This window comes from Sapajus apella, unplaced genomic scaffold (assembly GCF_009761245.1).
Source record: "Sapajus apella isolate SASKATOON/1434 unplaced genomic scaffold, GSC_monkey_1.0 scaffold41, whole genome shotgun sequence".
NCBI lineage: Eukaryota > Metazoa > Chordata > Mammalia > Primates > Cebidae > Sapajus > Sapajus apella.
The window spans coordinates 10,496,802-10,520,769 of NW_022436981.1; the positions used below are offsets into that span (position 1 = coordinate 10,496,802).

Here is a 23,968-nt window from a genome sequence, read left to right on the forward strand (position 1 = left end):
GAGAGACGAGTCAATGAAACTCTCATCAAAAACTTGCCTTTCCTTGGTTTTTAAATTTCTGAGTAATAGATACTCCAAAAGCAGCAATTCTCTCCTTTTTAAAATCACTTCTGCTGTTTACATGTGTATCTTCCCCCAACCCAATGCTGAATTCTAAAGCATGGGCTTTGCTCTCCAATTCTGCCTCCTGGCAAGTCTGCCTGGCTTTTAACAGGGGCTTGATCAGTTTATTATTATTATTTTTTGAGACATTGTCTTGCTCTGTCACACAGGCTGGAGTACAGTGGCATTATCTCGGCTCACTGCAGCCTCTGCCTCCCAGGTTCAAGCAATTCTCCCAGCTAAGGCTCCCAAGTAGCTGAGATTACAGGGCGTGCCACCATGCCTGGCTACTTTTTGCATTTTTAGTAGAGATGGGGTTTCACCATGTTGACCAGGCTGGTCTCAAACTCCTGACCTCAGATGATCACCCACCTCAGCCTCCCAAAGCTCTGGGATCACAGGTGTGAGCCACTGTGCCCAGCTGATGCTTGATAAGTATTTGAGACATGAATGAACACCTGTTTAACGGGAACATTCTATTAACAGACCATATTTTGAGTTCTGAAGTGCAAAAAAATTAGAAGTCTACAAATAACCACTTGGGTAGCAAGAAGATAAAAACATATATATTTGCATTTTCTTCTATATGTGCCAAATGTAACTGGAAGGGTACACCAATTTCAACTGCATTTGCCTGTAAGAAGCAGGACTTGGTTGCTGGGAAGCAGGGTTGAAAAGACTTCTGAGACCTTTTACACTTTAATTTTTGAACCATGCAAATGTAGTCTGTATTTCAAAAAAATTAATTAAAAATTCTAGCAACAAGGCAATGAGCAATGACTCATAAATTCTTTATTTTGGCTAATATTGGCTGTATTCATTACTGCCATTTTATTTATTACAGCTCAGAGGAGAGTCATTCACTAGACATTCTGTTGTTAATAAACACTACGAATTAGGAAGACGCTGGAGGGGATAAGGATAAGAGAATAGGATAAGGAGAGCAGAAAGATGCTCAGGGGAGAACATGAGATCCTGCCTATTCTGGTTATCAAGATGAACTGGTTACGGGACATGAGTAGCCTGGTCAGATCTAATTTAAATGACAGCCTCTCCAAAAAGGTTTTCCAAAAAAATCCCCTAACAATTATTTACTGGACAAAAAACTTTGATATTTCTAGAAGAGACTATCTCTTTGACACAAAAGACCCGACTTAGGACCCAACTGAATACATAGCAACGTTACAGAGCTGGGATCAATTAAGACATTACTGTGGACACAGCCATCTCTGGCAACACGTTCTCAGTCACACATGGATGTGTTGTTTTATGGCCTGAAGATGTTGTAGACGGTTCTCACATAAATTTCATCAGGGGGAGGCTTCTTCTTGCTGCCAGGTTCAAGGAATCTCTTAATTGTAGGGATATTACTTAGTTTCACTGTGTACTCCTGAAAAAGGAAAATCCAAAAGTTTTAGGCTAACAGCAAAGGTATTAGTTACTATGAAAATATGATTACACAAAATCACCCATCAAAATTTGTTTAATAAATACTCGTTGAAAGGTTCCAAGCAGAACTGAAATCCAGCATTTGTTTACTACAGGCATCCAATCTTTTGGCTTCACTGGGCCACACATAAAATACACTACACTAATGATAGCTAATGAGCTGGAAAAAAAAATCCCAAAATATAATGTTTTAAGAAAGTTTACGACTTTATGTTGGGCCACATTCAAGGCTGTCCTGGGCCACATGCAGCCTGCAGGCCGTGGGTTGGACAAGCTTGGGTTAAGATCTGATTTCTATGACTATACAATCTGTGTCATCAATCACCTGTATCAAGATCAGGGTTTACGTCAATCTCCAGGTTCACAAAAAGATATGAACTCTTTCCAGAAATGGCAAAAGTAAAAACATACTCAAAATAGAATTCTGACACTTAAGGTGAAAAAAAAAGAAAAGGAAAAAACTCATAGAAAATACCTCAAGTGTATTTTTTTTTTTTAATGTTAGTAAAGCAAAGCAATGGGAGTGGAGTAGGAACAAAGAAAGCTGTAACTGGTTATGATCAATTTGCTGTAAATGCCACTCTGACCAGCCACCTGAAGTGCATTGATCTGCTGGGAGAAAATGCATGAGCCATTTAAGTAAAAGTGCTTTAAAAAGTCATCAGATGGTACAATTTATATTTTAAGATTCAGCTTCTTCAGACTTTTTATTCCTATCAGTAAATGAATCCTCTTTCTGGCTATGTAGAGGAAATAGCCAGTTACATTTTTTCCTAGCCTCTGGCTCAGATACCAAATATTTACGTAAACTGGAATGGAAGAAAAAATTCTATTTTTCATTCATAGAGTCAAATCTTACCAATTTTCAGTAACTGAGAAGAAAAGCCCATTTGATCTAGTGAAAAATCCGAACTATATGAAGAAACATATACTCATCATTTACAATTGTTCTAGTAAAACCTTTTAAAGCTATTTAAATAAAATCATTTATTTAAAAGTGAAGAGGTCATTTTAAATAGCTACTATTTATTGCCTATTATGCACAAGGCACAGCCTTAGTTAAGCACACACACACACACACACAAACATATATACATGTCACTAATATTAACAAAAACCCTAATAATGATGCCAATTAATTATATATAAATATGACAATTTTCTCTTTTCATTACTTACTTAAGCTCTACTTCTGTTATCTGATTTTAAATAGTATACCAAAATTTAGAAGCTTGTTCCAAAGGATGTATTGTTTCAAGATTTATCTGGGGTTCATAGTTATGTATAATAAAACTTTTGTAACTTTTTAAATCCATTAGTCAACACAGGAATAACTCTTTAAAATTCATCATAGATCTGGTGTCAGATTCTGAAGTTTTTAAATATTGATGCTCGATCTGATCAGAGATTAAAACTGTATTTATACAGATAAAGCCTTGGGGCTTAAAAAAGGATTGTTATTGTCTGGGCATGGTGGCTCCGGCCTGTAATCCCAGCACTTTGGGATTAAAAAAAAAAAGGGGGATTGTTATTATAGTGTCATGAATGGAAAATACCAATAGGTCCTGGTGCTACAGCTTACCAAAAAAAGCTTGATCTCTATCATTTACCGTAGACTTTTTAGATCTTTTGTGTATATTCAATGAAAAGTACCTTACTACCTGTGAGGTATGTGTGTATGTGTTCACAAGCATGTATATGCATGCCTGGAAAGATTTCACTTTTTTTTTTTTTAGACACAGTTTTACTGTCACTCAGGCTGGAGTGCAGTAGCACTATCTTGGCTCACGGCAACCTCTGCCTCCCTGGTTCTAGCGATTTTCCTGCCTCAGCCTTCCGAGTAGCTGGGATTACAGGCAGATGCCATCACGCCCAGCTAATTTTTGTATTTTTAGTAGAGACAATGTTTCCTTATGTTGGTCAGGCTGGTATCGAACTCCTGACCTCAAGTGATCCACCTGCCTCAGCCTCCCAAAGTGCTGGGATTAGGCATAAGCCACCATACCTGACCTAGATTTCATATTTAATAAGCTTAGCAGTCTACCTACTTCTAGGTTCAGCATCCCACCTATTAAGGGATATAGGTGCTTCTAGTACTTCTAAATAATCTATTTTTCAGAAACCATACAGACTAGCAGAAAGAGTATAGACTTAGGTCCCAGACTCCTCTGTGGCTCCCAACTCAGCCATCCACAGTCTTGCAACTTTATGCAGAATGTAAGGTTTCCAAGCCTGTAGTTTTCATCTGTAAAATGGAGATGGTGAAGCCTATCTCCTGGGTTACTGGGGTGGGGTTGAGAGGACAGATGAGTAAATGCATGTAAGTGCCTAGCAGACTGACTGAAACGAAGCTGGCACTCAACAAGTAGCAGATCCCTTCCTCTGATTTCCCCTTCTCTGCTAAACAAATAATGTTGGTTTTTTTTTTTTTTAACAGTGCAAAAGAATACTTCAGGTGAAAAGTATCCTAAGTTCTGAATAAATAAAATCACATTAAAGAAAGTTGATCTCTGTGTCTGCAAAAGTAAATGAAAAAAAAAATTGAAAAAAAGTATATAAACTATAACATCATAAATGATATGGTGGTTTATTGTCTTGTTGAAGATTTTTATTCTCATTTTCCGGGTGTATTTATTGAACTGGTGGTAATTGCCCTCATTAGCATATCAAAATATTTAACAGACTTGGCAAAAAACTGTTTTATGTATGTTACTCTTTGGGGACTTAGTGTGTCTCTCTTGGCTTTTGATAACTTGGTCAAGTACATAGCAATTTGGTCTGTATCAGGGATTGGCAAGCTTTCTCTATAAAGGGCCAGTCAGCAAATATTTTAAGTTCTGCAGGCCATATGGTCTCTGTCTGATCTATTCAAGTCTGCTGTAGAAGCACAAAGGCAACATTGGCATTTTGTAAATGAGTGGGCATGGCTTTGTTCCAATGAAATTTATGAATACTAAAATTTGAATTTCATATAATTTTCATGTGTCATGAAATATTATTCCAGAGATATTTTTCAACAATTTAAAAATGTAGAAATTATTCTTAAGAGCTGTACAAAAACAGGTGGCAGGCCAGGTTTGGCCCAGGGGTTAAAGTCTGCACATTAGACATGGAAATAAAAGGCTAAGGTTCTCATCCACTGGCTAAACCAGCTTGGCTGCTGATTTCTTTATCCTGGGTCTCTACTTCCTCATGTGAATACTGAAATCATCAAATGAGATTTTTTTTTTAAGGCCCGTCTCTGCTTTAAAGTTCTATGATCAATCCTGCCAGAATAACCCTGAGGGATAATTTGAACCACACAAATCTTTCCTTGGAATTTCTCAGAAGGAGAATGGTAGGAATGCTTTGGGGTGATGTTTAGGGTGCTAACATCTTTCAATTGCTTTCAGAGATCAGCCTTAAAATTTCCTAACTTGAGACCATACTATTTCAGAGAAAGGGGGTCACAGCCTGATGAATAGACGGTTTTGATGTTGATCTCACCCACTCTCCCATCAGTAGATACATGAGAGCGTGAGAGCACCTCACCTCTATGGTTATTTCTATGGGAAGTCCCCAGTGGCAAACTTCTTGTGTATGGAGTTTTTTTCCAGGAGTACAGTTATGGAACAAAATTCTGATGGAAATTTCTGAGCTGGGAGTGCTGGCACACGCCTATAGTCCCCACTACTCGAGAAACTGAGGTGGGAGGATCTCTTCAGCCCAAGAGTTCAAGACTATCCTGGGCAATATAGCAAGATCCCATCTCAAAAAACAAATCTTTTACACATCAATGATCTTTCAACTTGAAGTATTTAAGAACTAGAAAAACAACTTCAGGTCCTCACTTTCATTTCATTTGCCAAACTTAAAAAAATTACACACACACACACACACACACTCACACTCCCCAAAGCCAACGAAACAATAGGCACGGAAGGGAGGCCCAGGAGTTCTAGGCCAATCTTCTAATACATAGTTTTATTTACCTGGAGGAAAGGAAATGCAGACAGGATATTAGGAATTTTCTCTTCTAGAGCTAAAATGGTTTGGAGTAAAATCACATCTGCAAGGCTCAGCTGATTACCAACAAGAAAGTTTTGTCCGTGACTCCTTAAAATCTGTAGGAAAATGGTTTGCATCAGTTATAATATTCCACATGGAGAGACTTATGAGGCTATTGAATCAGTGCAGTATCTGAGAAGAGGTGAAACTATGGCCTTGTCCTTAGTTTCATAAATAACATCAATTAAGAGAACACCCCCTATATCTGACAGAGATAAAGAGAAAGAAAGAGTACAAAACAAGGCGTGAAAATACATGAAAGCATCCTTAAATGTATGCTGTGGATCTGAATGAGACACTGAAGTGAGGAAGGGAAAATTCCTTATTTCTGGATTTAGCATCTGGTGTTTTCAAAGGATACGTCTACTCCAAAAATTTATCTACAGAAATGCATGCAGGAGGCTTGGGGAGGGGCAGGGTGATTTAAGAAATCTAAGTGATAGATCATCTTCAAGAGGCCCACTCTTATTTCCCAGTTCTGTTGCTAGAACATCAAGACGTGTAGTCATAAATGCAACCCAATTATAAAATTAGACTTCCTCTTACATCTCCCAAAACAGAGATTAAAAACTTGAGTTCATCTTGACTCCCATTCTGAGGGTAAGATATAGCTAGGGGGCTTTATAGGAATCAATTAGGGAGAGATAAGGAGTGGTGGCAGCAAAGGGGAGATCCCCTTCACAGTGAACTCTTAGATGCCCATGGGTGTCTGCGCTGTACAAGTGTGTGTGTGACAGGGACTCTGAACACAACTCAAAGTCAAATATAGCTACTGCAGCCAGAGTGGCATAGTATAATGCATCCTGAATTTGTAGTCAGAGGCCACAGTTCCAACCCTGCTCTCAAGCGTCCACTGGATAAGCCAGCTTGGCTGCTGACTTCTTTATCCTGGGTCTTTACTTCCTCATGTGAATACTGAAGTCATTAAATGAGATTTTTTTTTCCTCGAAAAAAAATCTTTCAGTTTTCTAGCCATGTTACCTTTGACAGGTCACTAAATCTCTCCATGACTTCATTTCATCATGTGTAAAAGGGACAACAGTTCTCATTTCACAGGTGTGTTGCAAGAAACCCTGACACATTCTGGGCCCCTGGGACCTAAGAATGAGCAGTGATCCTTCACCAGAGCAGCAGCTCCTGTGTGCCCTTTTCAGACCACATTTCTGCATTATCCTATTTTACATTCACAAAGTGTCTGTGGGAAAGAGACCATAAAACCAAGCTACAGAAACCCCAGAAATTACCTCTCCTTTTTCCTAAGTCTAATTCCGTGAAGATGGTCACAGGAAGCTTGCCAAATAGGCCTTCCCATATTTTCACATGCTTTTCTTTAGTGTTTGTACTGAAACACTAAAAAAAATTCCTCCCAGTTCAGGAATAAAAAATCTGAAGCTCGGAAAAGCAGATACAGCAAACAGAGAAAAACAACAAAACCAAAAACAAAAAGAGCAAAGGGAAGACAAATAAAATGGAAATGGTTCTTTTTCTCATATCAAATTATCAAGGAGGATGTCCGCTACGAGATAGCTATTCAACAACTGTTTGTTGAATGAACAAATGAGGTGGTTTCTGCTTTTCTGCATCTTCTGAAGTCTCTGCTGTACCCACACAAGGTGAGCACTTGGTGAATGCAAGGAACAATAAGGGACAAAGGCAGGAAGCCCATACTTTTTCTAGACTTCGGAATCATGCGGTCCTAGCAGAGTCTGAGGGGCTCTAAGACACCAGCTTTGTGCTGTGGCTGCTATTAGCCCTTAGGTTAGTTAATCCAACTGGGCTCAGCTTTAAGATGCCCTGGGCAGAAAAGGGTATTTGTGGTAGCTCCTTTGTGGTTTGGTTACTCAGTGTATGTAGGCATCTCTGCCACCTACCTTTTCAAACACAGGAAAGTATCTAATGATCGCCTTCTGGGCCATGTTAACCACTTCCTTTTGTTGATCATCTGGTTTTAAGAAAGGATGCATGATAAGCAGTTCCAGCAGATCCAGCGTCCCCTCTACATACATGTCAATCCTTAAAACAAAAAAGCAGTTGTCTCAGTTTCTTCTCCCTTCCAAGTCATCAGTTTCCACAACTAAGAATTCAGAGTGCTTTTTTTCTTTTTCTTTTTTTTTTTTTTAGTGTGTTGGTAACTCACGTTCCTAGAAGCATTTACCTATACCTGTCTCTTAAGAGCAAAGATATAAGGTCAATTCTAGTTGTAACTCAGAAAAAAATCTTTTGGAAATCTGTCACAGATCAGAGAGCTTGACATTCATAAGTGCTCTCTTTCTGGGTATCTACCTCCTTAATCCTCACCCCAGCATCTACATTTTGGTCTCTTGGTATGGGTCAAACTTCGTATTTACAAAAGTAGTGAATATCACTTATGGGTGCTCAGAGTGTACCATGCATAGTGCTAAACACTCTCTATCCATTATCTCATTGAATCACATGACACTATGAGAAATGTACTATTCCCACTTTGTCCAGGGTCATGCATCTAAGGGGTGCAAGGACCAGGCTTTGAATTCAAATTGTAATCTAATGCTCTCTCTCCCAGGCCTTGAATGTCACAGAACCTCCTCATTCCTCATACTTAACAATAGTGAATTTGCAAGAAAGGGAAAAAGCAGTATCAAAGCATTTAAAAATTTGAAATCTGAAACAATGACACCCTAGATCTAGTATTCAATTTCTGAATCCAATTCTTTTCTTTTGTTTTATTCAGGCTCTCTCTACTGAAGTTTCAACTGGTCTTTGTGACCCTCCTGGGTTTTTGTTCTCTGATCTCACTAACTATGTAAGACATAAAGTAAACGTGTCATGCTGCAGGGGGTTGCTAATCAGCTAAGGCATCAGTAAGCTGACAAGTGAGAACACTCGAGAGGGGCCACAGTACAGGGTTCTTTCCTTGAGGTCCTTGCCAAAGAGATTGTGCTTGTCTGCTATGTAGTGGAGAATGCTTCGGGTCTGTACCAACTTCATCCCGTCAATTTCAACCATGGGCACTTGTTGGAACAGCAGGTGGTTACCTAAGAATGGAAGCCCAGAGTTAGAAGTGATCTCTTCTTCCCTGTCCCCCAACCCCTAAACAATGCTCTGTTGAATGAAAATAAACAGTGGAATCATGGCCTTAGGAAATAGTGTAAAGCTTCTGGATGACAGATAACCTTAACTTCATTCAGGAGAGCAGATTTAGCCATAAAAAAGCCTGAAGGGGTCGGGTGCTGTGGCTTACGCCTGTAACCTCAGCAATTTGGGAGGCTGAGGCAGGTGGATCACAAGGTCAGGAGTTCGAGCCAGCCTGGCCAACATGGTGAAACCCCATCTCTACTGAAAATACAAAAATTAGCAGAGCATGGTGGCGGGCACCTGTAATCCCAGCTACTCGCGAGGCTGAGGCAGAGAATTGCTTGAACCTGGGAGGCAGAGGTTACAGTGAGCCGAGATCATGCCATTGCACTCCAGCCTGGGCGACTGAGCAAGACTCTGTCTCAGGAAAAAAAAAAAAAAAAGAGGCCTGAAAACTAGCATTGTTATAAACCCACCCTTTTCATTTTCACCCCCGGAAAAATACCTATTCACAGTGATAGGACTGGGGGTAATTATCTTCATTACAGAAGATATTTCTTCAGTCTACACTGGCCAATACAGCAATCACTAGCAACATGCAGCTATGTAAACCTAAATTTAAATTAATTACAATTTTTAAATCTTAAAATTCAGTTCCTCAGTTGCACTAGACATACTTCTCGTGCTCAACAGTCAAATGTGCCTAGTGGCTACCATACTGGACAGTGCAGAATAGAACGTTTCCTTCACCATAGAATGTTCCGCTGGACAGCACTGTTTTTAGAGAATCTGATCATGAAACCTAAGTAATCAGCTGAGACTCATGTATACTCTTTAGTTTATATCTCTTCTGTGGCTACAGAACAGTAGCCACATTTACTACCAAGTTTGCTGTCAATAGTGAAAAAAAATAACCCACTTTTTTCTTTAACAAACCGGAATCCAACACTTTCCACATACCAAATCCTGGGGAGAGATGTAGTTATAGGGTGCAGCCTGGCCCTTGAGGGATTTGGGCATTTGCGGGAGGTGAGGGGAGACAGGAGAAGAGTACTTAGCACATGCCTAGTGGCTTCCAGCCAGCGTCACACACAAAAGATGGCCTTACAGCCCTGGAGTACCGGTACCACACAAGGGAGCCTTGAGTTGGGCCTGAGGACCCTGCTGTTGCTGGGAGGAGGCTGCTCACAGGGTTAATGGGTGCATTCCTTATGGGTCTGCTGGTGGCTCCTGCTACAATGGATGGCAAGGAGGGAGCAGGGCTGACCAGGAATTAAAGCAGGGAGGGGGGTTGGTTGATTTCACTTCTGTGTAGTATTTACTTCAGAAAGTCTCCCCATGTAGATGGGGATATTTATCTGCATACTTCAAGCAGGCCAGGATGCCCCGGATAGTGTGAAGGATGTAGTGGAAGATGAAAAGGAGGGAAGGGGCAAGAGAGAGAAAGAAAGTGGGAGGAAGAGATTGGAGGAGAGAGAGGGGAGAAGAAAGGAATGGAGAAGAGTCGTTCACTCCCTTCAGCCAGCTTTTATGGAACTACTGAATAAGAATTGATTTCCTGGCAATTTCAGCTATTTATCCCCTCGTGCTTTTTTGGTTTTAGGGTACTGTTCTGAATGTTCAGTGTCATCAAATATTTTTGCCCTTCCACATAGATAGCATTTCTTAAAGGAAAATCACTATTAGAGACAGTTGGTTCATTTTCATACTCACCATCCTGCAACTTGTGCAACTGTTCTTTTGTTTCCAGAAATTCTTCATCAAACTAAATTTAAAAAAAAGAACAATATATACATAGTGGAATATTATTCAGCCATTTAAAAAATAAAATCCTGTCATTTTCAGCAACACAGACAGAAACGGAGGTCATTACGTTAAGTGAAATAAGCCAGGCACAGAAAGACAAAGATTGCATGTTCTGATTCATATGTGGGAGCTAAAAAAGTAGATCTCATGAAAATAGAAAGTTGATTGGTGTTTACTAGAGGCTGGGAAGTGTAGTGAGGAAGGGGATGTGGAAAGAGTTTGGTTAATGGTACATAAATACAGCTAGACAGAAGAAATAAAATCTAGTTTTGATAGTACAGTAGGGTGACTATAGTTAACAATAACATAATACATAGTTCAAAATGGTGAGAAGAGTTGGAACGTTTCACCATAAAGGAAAGATAAATGTCTGAGGTGGGTGATGGATATTCTAATTACCCTGACTTGATCACTACACATGATATGCATGTATCAAAAAAGCTATCCCCAACCTCCAAAAGGAGTTAAATATCATTACAGGTTCAGGACTGAAAATACCAAGTTAAACAGTCTCAAGGAGCGGAGAGAAAGAGCAGTCTTAGCATCCATACCTTGGTTTCTAAGTATCACTGCCCCCTGAAAGGAACTAGGCTCCTATTTTTTTTATTCCTTTTCTTTCTTAATAAACTTGTTTTTGCTTTGCACTGTGGACTTCCCTGAATTCTTTCTTGTGCAGAATCCAAGAACCCTTGTTTGGGGTGTGGGTTGGGACCCCTTTCCTGTAACATTGGGAAGAAGACACATGCTGATGTCTGCAACTACTTTGAAATAATTCAGAAAAAAAAAAAAAGGGAAGAGAAAAAGCAAATGAGGCAAAATGTTAACAAACGGTGAATTTAGTTGAAAAAACATTCAACTTGGAGGGGTGGGGAGAATCAGGATCATAGGGTAGAGGCCTGGCTTCTACTACTTGCCAGGGTGGGTGCTCATGGTATGAGGAAAGGGTCCTCGGTGCTCCCGGAGATCTCCATCTAACACTCATGAACAGTAGCCTTGGGACAACAATGCTCAGGACATTTATCCCAAAGCCCAGGTGGTCAGATGTGGTGCAGGCAGTACTCCTGGATCAACTGACAATTTGTCTCTCAGATAGAGGCAATTGAGGAATTTGTCCCTGGATATTTGTGCTACAACATACTAAAATCAAAAGTCAAAACATCATATTAGTTAACAGAAATAACTAATAATTTATTTTTTCTTACAGTTCTATCACCCAGGGTGGAATGCAGTGGCTCAGTCACAGTTCACTACATCCTCAAACTCCTGGGCTCAAGGGATCCTGCCACCCTCAGCCTCCCAAGAAGCTGAGATTATAGACTCAAGCCACCACATTTGGCTCAGAAAGTTTATCTGATATATGCAGGGACACGGTGTTCAATTGATGCTCCTTGTTAATGGTAGAAATGGTATAAATCTCCCATGTATCAATGGGGATTTGCCTGGGTTTTGAGGGGTCTTTGGGCAAATAAAGTTCCAAGCATGGAAGAAACAAGCAACATATAGCAATATCAATGATGACTCAAATTAAGTGACTGACCAACACTGAGGACTCCCTGAATTAGAGCAGGCTGTTTTCAGCAGGTTGTAGCGACCTGCTCACTCAGATGTATGTGCTTCAACTTCAGGTCCAACCTAATCATGGAATATTGAGAAACATGGACTTGTCTGGTGGCTGCCAGCTGATTCCTCCTGACTGTCTCACATCTATGTGAGCACAAACTTAACTGGCAAAGAGATGGGGAGGGCCCCCCTCCCCTCCACCTTTTGGGAATTGTCACTGTAAACCATGTGGTTGCCCTAGGAGAGAAACCAATCTAGCTTCCTCCACTCTGGTCTGAGGAATGCGCTCATTACTCCACCCGATCAGCCTGTCCCTGTGACTGGTCTCAGGTAGGTGGGTCAGATGACTCATTATTTTTTTGTTTAACTTATTTGGGGTTGAGTTTTTATTACTGTAACCAAAAATAGTAGGAGGGGCAGGCTAGAATGAAGACAAGAAAGAGAGAATACTTGGCAAAGGATTATATTGCACACATATATAAGACATCCATTCAAAACCTATGAAATAAAGAAAGAATTACAAACACAGAACACTATGGGTATTAGACAAATGACAGACACAAGTGAAGTTGAGCAGGTTCAGGTCCTGGGACCATGAATGTTTTTCATTTTCCTCTTAACAGTTAACAAATACACGGCGAGACAAGAGGACAAGGTGGGGCAGTCCTTATTCAGATCCAACAATTGCTGCCCTGTGAAAATGAGAACTCAGGATCACCATATCTTCCAATTTCTAAAGACAAGTCAGAAATCAGAATCTGCATATGAAAATGATGTCAACTCATTTAGAAAATTGTAAAACACCATGTGGCAAGTTATCATATGCAAAAAATAAAAACAGCAAACACAAAACCCATAATCCAATAACTCACATTTGCCATCTTTTGAGGTTGCTAGGGTAACAACGCATTATTCTGAAAATTGATAAGCAATTACCTTACCTTTCCTATATGAGCCATATTTTAAAGTAATTAGTTAATGAGTGACAAGTACTCTCTTAGAATCGCAGTTCATAAACATAGGTGAAATGATGGAAATTAAAATAATTGCCATTTTGTAATCCCCAATGATGATGACCAACAGCTGCTAAAACCACAAGTTGAAAAGAAAATGGGAGATACTATAATGTGTGGATCAGCGTTGACATCACAGGAACACAATGATGAAACTTGGCATCACTGAAAATGAGACCACCAGATGCCAGGCAGTCCCTGATGTGGTACAATAGAAATGTGTTTGTTCAGAGTATCTCCTCTGACAGAGTCTGGCAGGAAAAAAAAATTAAAGAGAAAGAAAAAAGGAGCCTGAAGTGATCATGCCTCTGGGTCCAGCTAGTAATTTATGGGAAGTACAGAGAATAGAGGAGCATGTTAAAATAAGGGTATCCTCATTTTGTGGGAATGTGTTCTTCTTCCGGGTTCATGAGGGGGGGGCGAAGCTTTAAGGGCAAGAATTTCCTGGCGCCATGCCCCCCTCCCATCTCTCTCCATCCGGGAGATTCAACGGTTTATGTTTGAATTTCGCTAAAAGTCAATCACTCCAGCGGAAGTTCTAAGGAACTCCTTTCATTGGCCCAGGGTCTTGGAGAAGGTGGGAGTTTCTCCCGGAATAAAAGTCCGTGATCCCTCACCTGCGCCGGAATTCCAGCTTTCTGGAATCCCCTCCCACGCAGTGGGAGCTCCCTCCTGGACTTCCCCTCAGGAATCCCCGTCCACACTCTTCGTGGAAGCCTTTCTCTTCTTCGTTCCTTCTCTTTTCTCAACCTAAATAAAATCACCTTTCTGCAACACTTTTTGGGTCCGATATTCACTTTACGAGCATACAGTCCACCTGCAGGGGCCCCACCGCTTATTCCTTAGGAGGCTGAAGGCCAAAAACCCACAACAGTCACGGGCATCCAAGAAAAAACCCGGTTACAATTTTACCATGCTACCGCAAGGCAACACTTGGAGGGCAAGTAAACCAAATCCAGAATAGGAGAAATTCTACAGGGCAGTTTATTCCACAAATAAATGGCACTAGAAGCAAAGGTAGATATCTAGCACCCAGACCTTGGCTGTTAATGCTATTGTCTTTTCTTTTCTTTTTGTTTTTTTGAGATGGAGTCTCGCTCAGTCGCCCAGGCTGCAGTGCAGTGGCTCAATCTCGGCTCACTGCAACCTTCACCTCCCGGGTTCAAGCGATTCTCTTGCCTCAGCCTCCTGAGTAGCTGGGATTACAGGTTCGCACCACCAAACCCAGCTAATTTTTGTATTTTTAGTAGAGGCAGGGTTTCACCATGTTGGTCAGGCTAGTCTCAAACTCCTGACCTCATGATCCACCTGCCTCAGCCTCCCAAAGTGCTGGGATTACAGGCATGAGCCACCGTGCGTCTTGTTAATACCATTTTCTATTGAAGAAATTACTGATTCTAGGGCTAGGGCAGGGAAAATATTAATACAAGATGAGCACAGAGCATTTTGTAGTGTCAGAAAGTGCTGAGAACAAAAAAGAGGCCAATCTGAAATCAAAAAAGCCAAACCTGAAAGAGCACCAATAGTGGCCAAAGCTGGAACAATTTTGGCAATTTAGGTCATTGGACTATAACCTAAAGTATAAAATCAATATACTTAGGTCTATAGTGATATAAAAAATTGGGTAACTGAGGAAATGCGTGGAGACAAATCTTCCTTATATAAAAATTTCAAATGTAGATACTACCTCATCCAGGAGGTAGAACTTAATTCTCATCATTTTGAATGTGGGCCAGACTTCATGATCTGCTTCAGAAGAATACAGGGAAAGACAGTAACTTTACACTGGAGGAACCTGGCAGAGACTACCTTAACCATGTGATCAAGGTTAATATTGCCAGTGACAACTCGTGTTAATATGTAACCCCTAATATAATGAGGTGAGGATACTTCACCTCTGTGGCATTCTTTCCCAAAACCCTTAACTTCAGTCTAAACACACACACAAAAAACCAAGATGAAAGCAATCAGAATCTACAAAAATAACTGACCAGTACTTTTCAAAACCGTCAAGATGGGTAAAATGAAGGAAAGACTGGGAAATTGTCATGGATTGTTGGCAACTATGGAAACATAATGAATAAATATAATGTTGGATCCTGGAATAGTAAAAGGACACTAGCAATGGGCTGGGTGTGGTGGCTCACGCCTGGAATCCCGGTACTTTCAGAGGCCGAGGTGGGCGGATCACTTGAGGTCAGGAGTTTGAGACCAGCCTGGCCAACATGGAGAAACCCTGTTTCTACTAAAAAAATACAAAAACTTAGCTGGTTGTGGTGGCGTGCACCTGTAGTCCCAGCTACTCAGGAGGCTGAGGCAGGAGAATTGCTTGAACCTAGGAGGCAGAGGTTGCAGTGAGCCAAGATTGCACCACTGCATTCCAGCCTGGGTGACAGAGCCAGATTCCATCTCAAAAAAATCAGAACATTAGTAGAAAAAAACAGTGAAATCTGAAAAAAGTCAATATAGGTCACTGGATTATAAGCTAAGTTTAAACTGTAGTTTAGTTACTTAGAAATTAGTTACTTAGAAATTAACATGCACCGGTGTTAATCATGGTGATGTAAAATGTTACATTAAGGGAGACTGAATAAGAAGGGGCTGTATTATTTTATAACTTTTCTATAAATCTGAACTTATTCCCAAACATAAGTTTGTTTGTAAAAAAAATGAAGAGGAAGCCTACAGATTTTTAAAATACTGAAAGAAACATAACCATTTTAAATGTAATACGTAGACTGGAACAAACTATAAACACAAATAAAAAACACCTGTTTGAGACAATCAGACTCTAATGAGGACAAGGAATTGTTAATTTTGTTGAGTGTGATAATAATATTGTTATGTTTTAAAATCCTCATCTGTTAGACAAAAATGTTGAGGAACTCCCAGATGAAATGTTACGATGTTTGGATTTTGCTTTTACTCCCACGAAACAAGGGGGTGATAGATGAAACAAGATTAGCATAGAGCTGATGATTGCTGAAGTCCGGTGATGAGTGCATAGAATTCATGGCAATGCTCTCTCTACATTTGTTTGTATTTGAAAGTTTCCATAATAAGAAGCTAAAACAAAACAAAAGCAGACGCACACACACGGGCAAGCAAGATAGATACCAAGGCTGCCAGTTCGAAGCCACTGAAATAAACAGGAAATTTACCCTAAGAATGTATAATTAATAAAAGCTCAGAGTAATTGGCAATTTTCAGGTAAATTTCCTTTCTTCTTATTAACAAATATTCATTTGTGCTAGATCAGAAGCTAATAATTAAGTAAAAGTCAAAAGGAAAGTAGAATTCCATGAACTAAATTTTATTTATAAATTTTATTTATTTATTCCTTCCGGGAAGAGGAATCTGATTCAGTGAAGCATGTCTGTGATTTTGGTGGACGAGAATTAGGACTGAACTCTGCTTCAAAATGTATTTTTCTTTCAAAGGTCTCAAAAGTTCCCTGACAAATCTGTGAAGAAAAAGCATATAAGGTACCTCCACTCCGGCGGCAGCTAAAACCCATCTCACGGACTCCATCCGGCCTCTTCCGTTAGGATAGTGGAGTTTGGGCCTTGCTGCCATGATAGCTTTTCAGGCTTCCTGAAAAACAAATGCAGCAGCAGCTACTCGCCTACCAGCAGTCTCAATTTCACGTCTTCAACGCAATGCTCAGGGGCAAAATGAATATTCAGGATTTTGGCATGGGAAACTGTTCTTTATTTTTGTTATTGCATTTTTCCTCACTCAAGAAAAACATACCACCATTTTAAAACATGAGTTTAAAAAAAAACCCTTGGCTTTTATATGATTTCTATTTATGACGTCTTATCCTGGATCTTGGGAAGCTGGGGCCATTTGTTGTAAAAACACGTGCTAGCAGTACGGGATTTCACAAATTCAGAACATTATATATTTTGACCTTGAGAATTTCAGCTTTTCCAAATTCAGCTTGGGGGTAGGGGGTGGCAAGCATCGGAAGGAGGGGGCGGCGAAGAAAAATCGCACACCCACTGGAGCCTCTTCAAGTATTTATGCTCTTACATACATCATCGTATTTTATTATCACAGCAACCGGGAGGTGGACAGGCCAAGTACTACTATTGTCTACAAAACGTGCGTCCATTGTCACGCATGCGGTGGCTGCCTCCCGGGTCCCGCGTGTCTCCCACCCCTACTGGGAGATGAGTCCCGGGTCTTGCAGAATGAGCCGGAGCCAGGGCTTGGCCATCTGAGACTGCACTCTCCAGTGCTCCGCTTCCCCGCTCAGCCCACGCAGGGACGTAGCGGCCACCCGGCCAGGCCCAGGGACGATCCGAGCCCACCTTCCATCAATGCATTCAGACTCCGCAGAAGGGGCTTAAAAAAAAAATACGCACACTGAGCAAGAAGGACCCCAACCCCAGCCAAGGGGTCTGCCTCTGCCCAGACTGAGGCTGGAGCGCAGAGGATAAGAGGGAGAAAGACAAGAGAAGCACTGAATTGGCGGGGGTCAGGGATGAATGCGAGAATGCGAGAGTGAGACTCGGAGAGTAGAGGGGAGGGAAAAAAGAAGAGGGAAAGGGCAGGGAAGGGGGTTACGGCAGGAGGGAGACAGACCTGGAGTCCGCTCGGAGGCTCGGAGCCGCACAACGCGCTAGGCCAGCTGTAGGCGGCTATACTGGACCAGCAGGCGGCCCTAGTGCGCGAGAGCTAGGCGAGGCTCCAGGACGACCTCACCAATAGAGACGGCAGTATTTAGCATGCCCCACCCATCTGCAAGGCATTCTGGATAGTGTCAAAACAGCCCAAAATCAAGTCCGTTTCTCTCAAATGTTAGCATTTTAGTAATAAATGATATTTGCTATACCAGTTAAATTTGTCTTTGATGAAAATTTCTTGCAGAAGCTCTAGATTGAAAAATAACCTAACCTCAGTGAAAAGTTGGAAGTTTCTTCCGGTTTATATAGCTTGTGCGCCTCACCTAAATCTCGGATGTGAGGGCGATCTGGCTGCGACATCTGTCACCCCATTGATCGCCAGGGTTGATTCGGCTGATCTGGCTGGCTAGGCGGGTGTCCCCTTCCTCCCTCACCGCTCCATGTGCGTCCCTCCCGAAGCTGCGCGCTCGGTCGAAGAGGACGACCATCCCCGATAGAGGAGGACCGGTCTTCGGTCAAGGGTATACGAGTAGCTGCGCTCCCCTGCTAGAACCTCCAAACAAGCTCTCAAGGTCCATTTGTAGGAGAACGTAGGGTAGTCAAGCTTCCAAGACTCCAGACACATCCAAATGAGGCGCTGCATGTGGCAGTCTGCCTTTCTTTTGACCCCTGAATTTTTAGATGCCTTTTTTGTTTTGTTTTTGAGATGGAGTTTTTGAGATGGAGTGCAATGGCGCGATCTCGGCTCACTGCAACCTCCGTCTTCGAGATTCAAACGAATCCTGCCTCATGCCTCCCAAGTAGCTTGGATTACATGCGCCCGCCACCACGCCCGGCTAATTTTTGTATTTTTAGTAGAGACGGGGTTTCGCCGTGTCTCGAATTCCTGACCTCAGGTGATCCGCCCGCCTAGGCCTCCCAAAGTACTGGAATTACAGGCGTGAGCCACGGTGCCTGGCCCTTAGATGCTTTTAAAACAGCGAGTACACAATGCTTTCCAACAGGAATGTCAAGTCCCTCAGGAAATCCACATAAGGATATTAAGTAGGCAAAGCACTACATACGGATTAAAATCAAAACAGTAGACCCTAATTTTTCTACTTTTGTATATACATACATATACATGTATACATATATACACACATACATATTTTCTTCTTTCTTTCTTCATCTCAGTGGGACATCTTGAGATTTCCCTTCATTTTGTCCATTTTAGAGACAAGCGCTCTATAGCAATGGCCTCAAGACAGCACACCGGCTTGGAAGGTGGTCTTTGGGGTTGGGGAGCAAATAAAAAAAAAATTTGCTAGCAAGCTAGTTAAAAGGGTTAAAAATATATTAAAACTATCAGGGTTATGCTATGGAACAATTGCAAAATTGGATTTTAAATTTTGAAATATATGCCTTCGAAAATACATCTTATTTTTAGAGGCAGCTTCTGCTGTTTCTCAGGCTAAAAATGTTATTTTCTTCACCCACGGGACGCTAGAGAGAATCTTGCTTGAAAAGCCTGTAGTGCTGAACAATTGTAGCTGCTAACATGGTCAGATTTTATTTTAAGTAGGTTTCTCCGACCAAAGTGTGGAGAATGAATTGGGGCAGTAGGGGCAGACTAAGAAACCTGTTGTCTCTGTGTGAATTAAAGTAGCAACATGAGTTTGAAGAATACGGGGAAGAAAAGGTGAAATACTAAGGAGGTAGGTGGTAAAGGATTTACAAATCAGGTCGAAGGGAGGAGGAAGAAAAGTCTAGAATGATGCCCTGCCCAACACACATACACACACACACACACACACACACAAAGACACACGTCTGTTTTTTATAACATTTAAATTCCACGAGATCAAGGATTTTTGGGTTTTTTTGTTTTCCTTCTGTACATCCGTCTTAGTATACAGTAGTCATTCAAAGAACATTTGTTGAATGAATAAATGAATGAATGGGCAATGCTTTGGTTTCTAGCTCCATAAAGAGTGGAAGAGGAAGGCAAACTTTGTGGAAAATGGGTTGATTTGTCTTTTGTTGCTATGAGCCATCCAGCTGGAAATGCCTACTAGTTGAAAAAGCCAATGAGGGCCAGGTGCGGTGGCTCACGCCTGTAATCCCAACACTTTGAGAGGCTGAGACGGGTGGATCACCTAAGGTCAAGAGTTTGAGATCAACCTCACGACTGGTGAAACCCCATTTCTACTAAAAATATAAAATCAGCCAGGGCCGGGCGCGGTGGCTCAAGCCTGTAATCCCAGCACTGTGGGAGGCCGAGGCGGGTGGATCACGAGGTCAAGAGATCGAGACCATCCTGGTCAACATGGTGAAACCCCGTCTCTACTAAAAATACAAAACATTAGCTGGGCATGGTGGTGCGTGCCTGTAATCCCAGCTACTCAGGAGGCTGAGGCAGGAGAATTGCCTGAACCCAGGAGGCGGAGGTTGCGGTGAGCCGAGATCGCGCCATTGCACTCTAGCCTGGGTAACATGAGTGAAACTCCGTCTCAAAAAAAAAAAAAAAAAAAATCAGCCAGGCGTGGTGGCGCAAGCCTGTAGTCCCAGCTATTCAGGAGTCTGAGGTGGGAGAATCACTTGAACCTGGAAAGAGGAGGTTGCAGTGAGCCGTGATTGTGCCACTGCATTCCAAGCTGGGCAACAGAGCAAGACTCCTAAATAACAAGCAGAGACAGGCTCTCTAAAAGAAATTTATTTGGAAATAGAGTTTTGCAATACGAATACGCATGCCGTAGTAAACTATGTGTGCATTCAGGGAGGTAAAATGAAACAAAGATTTCTAAATGACAAAAATGACAATGGCATAATTGTTTTGAAATAATTTTCCTTTGCTACAAAGATGAATAACAAGGGTAGTACCAGCATTTTTTTCTATAAGACTGCAATGGCCTTTCTGGAAGGTTGTGGGTTTCATAGTTTTTTTGTGAGAATTTGTTGTTGTTGTTCGTTTGTCTTTTGGAGACAGGGTCTCCTTCTGTTGCCCAGCCTGTAATGCAACGATGCAATCAGGGCTCACTGCAGCTTCGACCTTCCAGGTTCGAGTGATCCTCCCACCTCAGCCTGCTAAGTAGCTGGGACTACAGGCTCACACCACCACATTGGCTAATTTTTAGTTTTTGTAGAGAAAGGGTCTCACTATGTTGCCCAGGATGGTCTCCAATTCCTAAGCTTAAGTGATCTTCCTGCCTCTGCCTCCTAAAGTGCTGTAATCACAGGATGTGCCACTGCACCTGGCTCTTATAATTGCTTTTTTTTTTTTTTTTTGGAGACAGAGTCTTGCTCTGTTGTTAGGCTGGAGTGCATTGGCACGATCTCGTTTCACTGCAACCTCCGCCTTCCAGGTTCGGGCGATTCTCCTGCCTCAGCCTCCCGAGTAGCTGGGATTACAAATGCCCATCACCGTGCCCAGCTAATTTTTGTATTTTTTTTTTTTTTTGAGACGGAGTTTTGCTCGTTACCCAGGCTGGAGTGCAATGGCACGACTTCGGCTCACCGCAACCTCCGCCTCCTGGGTTCAGGCAATTCCCCTGCCTCAGCCTCCTGAGTAGCTGGGATTACAGGCACGCGCCACCATGCCCAGCTCATTTTTTGTATTTTTAGTAGAGACGGGGTTTCACCATGTTGACCAGGATGGTCTCGATCTCTTGACCTCGTGATCCACCCACCTCGGCCTCCCAAAGTGCTGGGATTACAGGCGTGAGCCATCATGCCCGGTCATGATTGCTTTTATTGGACATTTAAGCCAAGCACTTGTCTCCATTTCCTTAGTTCCAATTGGTTGAATTATATACCAAATTGCTAATATGTTACTTTTTTTACCCTTCAAAAATGGCAGTTTCAGATGCCCAATCTTATAAAATAGAGACATCATCCTAGAGTTAGGGAAACAGGAGTGTAGGCGAGCCGGAGTGACAGCCTTTTTTTTTTTTTTTTTTTTCCTGAGACAGTCTCGCTCTGTCGCCAGACACCAGGCTAGGGTGCAGTGGCGTGATCTCGGCTCACTGCCACCTCTGCCTCCCAGTTTCAAGTAATTCTCCTGCCTCAGCCAACCAAGTAGCTGGGACTACAGGCGCACACCACCACGCCCAGCTAATTTTTGTATTTTTAGTAGAGACAGGGTTTCACCATGTTGGCCAGGATGGTCTTGAACTCTTGACTTCGTGATCCGCCCACCTAGGTCTCCGAAAATGCTGGGATTACAGGCGTGAGCCACCACGCCCGGCCTCAGCCTTTTATAATCAACTCCATCTTACAATGAGAACCCATAGACACAGGGAGTGGAACAACACAAACCGGGGCCAGTCGGGGGTTGGGAGGAGAGGGGAAGGAGAGCATTAGGACAAATAGCTAATGCACGTGAGGCGTAAAACCCAGATGACAGGTTGATAGGTGCGGCAGACCATCGTGACACACTGTAACAAACCTACACATTCTGCCCTTGTATCCTGGAACTTGAAGTAAAATTAAAAAGAAAAAATTCAACGCCATCTTAAGATGTCTACAGCTGAGGAAATGGCTTAATAATACCTGCAAGGAAAAATTCCTATGAAAGGAGAATGTCCAGGTGTTCCAATATTGCATAATGCTATATGCCTTTAAGATAATTATAGTCATATTTTCACATACTTACGCATGAAAATGCCAAGGATAACTTTCTTTAAGTTACCCAAGTGCTAATATTTTTCATGCTGTTAGTACATAGACATTGCTTAGCTTAACTTTTAGATAGATAAGAACCCTATTGAAGAGAAAACAAAGAGGAGGCATTCCTCCTCTTGCTTTCTAAGGACACTCTACTCTGTAACTCAGTAGCTGTCAATAAACTATTGCTTCTCATGGCACTCTGTGACTCACCTTACATTCCTTCCTGTGTGAGATCCAAGAACCCTCTCTTAGGGTCTGGATCAGGATGCCTTTTTCTGGCAACATTCAGCCTTGTTCACCTGAAAAGTGTAAATAAGGTAGCAGCATGACTCTATTACTACACAGGCTTGGAGAGAAATGGAAACTCCTGTCATAATAGTTCTGGCATTTTATGACAGGTACTCCAAAGCCCATTTTATTCCTTTGAAGCCCCTGACATCATCAACCTGCTTGTTCTTGAAGACCCTTAGAGTTGACCTCATTCTGAGATAGTCTTATTCATTTTATCTATCTATTCTACCTACCTACCTACCTGTTACATTTTCAGAGGCCCTGAGAAGTCTTCTTAGCCTCAACCCTTCACTCATCCACTCAGTAGTAGGTAAAATTGCTTGCACAAAGATCAAGAGCTTCAAATCTCAGTTTAAGAGCTTTGTATACTCCCAGAAGAGGAAAACATTTGTCTTCAATTCAGCCTCAGCTATAAGTGATTAGTGTCAAAGTTTACTCTAATGAGTGGGTTTTCTTATCAGGAAAGATGGTTGAGAGCTTGAAATGGCTTCTTCAGGGTTTCTGAAAGGGCAGCATGAGCCCAATGTGATGCCAAAAAGTTAGACAAATGCCCATGATTACACAGTAAAGTCACCATGTTCTGATGGCGAGAGGCACATTCAGGGATTCACCAATGCAGGTTCGATTGGTAGGTCATGTTTCTACAAAATCCTGTCAAGGAGTCAAAGAATGTTTAGAAAATGAATTTCCTGTGACATTCTTTATGAAGTTATGAACTATGACATTCTCATGAAGTTATGAACTTCTTTTGAAGGTTTATGTTGTATATGAGAATGCACTGTGAAAAGCCAAAAGACATACAAAGCAGGTCAAAATGATGAAATCAGGAACAAGAAACTGTTTCCACCTGCTTTTTCTTTTTTTTTTTTTGACACAGGGCCTTGCTTTTTTGCCCAGGCTGGGGTGCAGAGGGGTGATCTGGGATGACTGTAACCTCTGTCTCCCAGGCTCAAGCAATTCCCCTGACTCAGACCCCTAAGTAACAGGGACCACAGGTGCGCACCACCACACCTGGCTAAATTTTGTAATTTTGGTAGAGATGGGTTTTGCCATGTTGCCCAGGCTGGTCTCAAACTCCTAGATTCCAGGGATCCTCCCTCTTCTGCCTCCCTAAGTGCTCAGATTATAGGTATGAACCACCACTCCCAGGCACCTAGCTTTCTAAAAGCTAAATTAAAAAAAACAACTCCATATTGCAGGATAACTCTTCATTCTGCTACTCTAAGTGTATGCTTCTAATTTCATAGTGATAACACAATACTAAGCATTCAGAAGTTATAAAACATCAAAGTTCCAAATGAACTAAAAAAGGACAAAAATTAGAAAATACTAATGGAAGAACATGAAAACAAAAACAGAACACTCAAA

The 23,968-nt window shown here is 41.7% G+C and overlaps 1 protein-coding gene across 1 annotated transcript; it reads right to left on the reverse strand.

The window, feature by feature from the left end:
- Positions 1 to 872: 872 nt before the first annotated feature.
- On the reverse strand, positions 873 to 17,716 carry LOC116565838 (glutathione S-transferase A4). The gene is made up of 7 exons (XM_032299702.1): positions 17,622 to 17,716; positions 16,521 to 16,625; positions 10,366 to 10,417; positions 8,480 to 8,612; positions 7,470 to 7,611; positions 5,523 to 5,654; positions 873 to 1,492 (listed from the first exon to the last, which is right to left on the reverse strand). The coding sequence occupies exons 2-7, from the start codon at positions 16,605 to 16,607 to the stop codon at positions 1,370 to 1,372; spliced, it is 669 nt and encodes a 222-aa protein (XP_032155593.1). The 5' UTR covers positions 16,608 to 16,625; positions 17,622 to 17,716; the 3' UTR covers positions 873 to 1,369.
- Between the last annotated feature and the right edge of the window lie 6,252 nt (positions 17,717 to 23,968).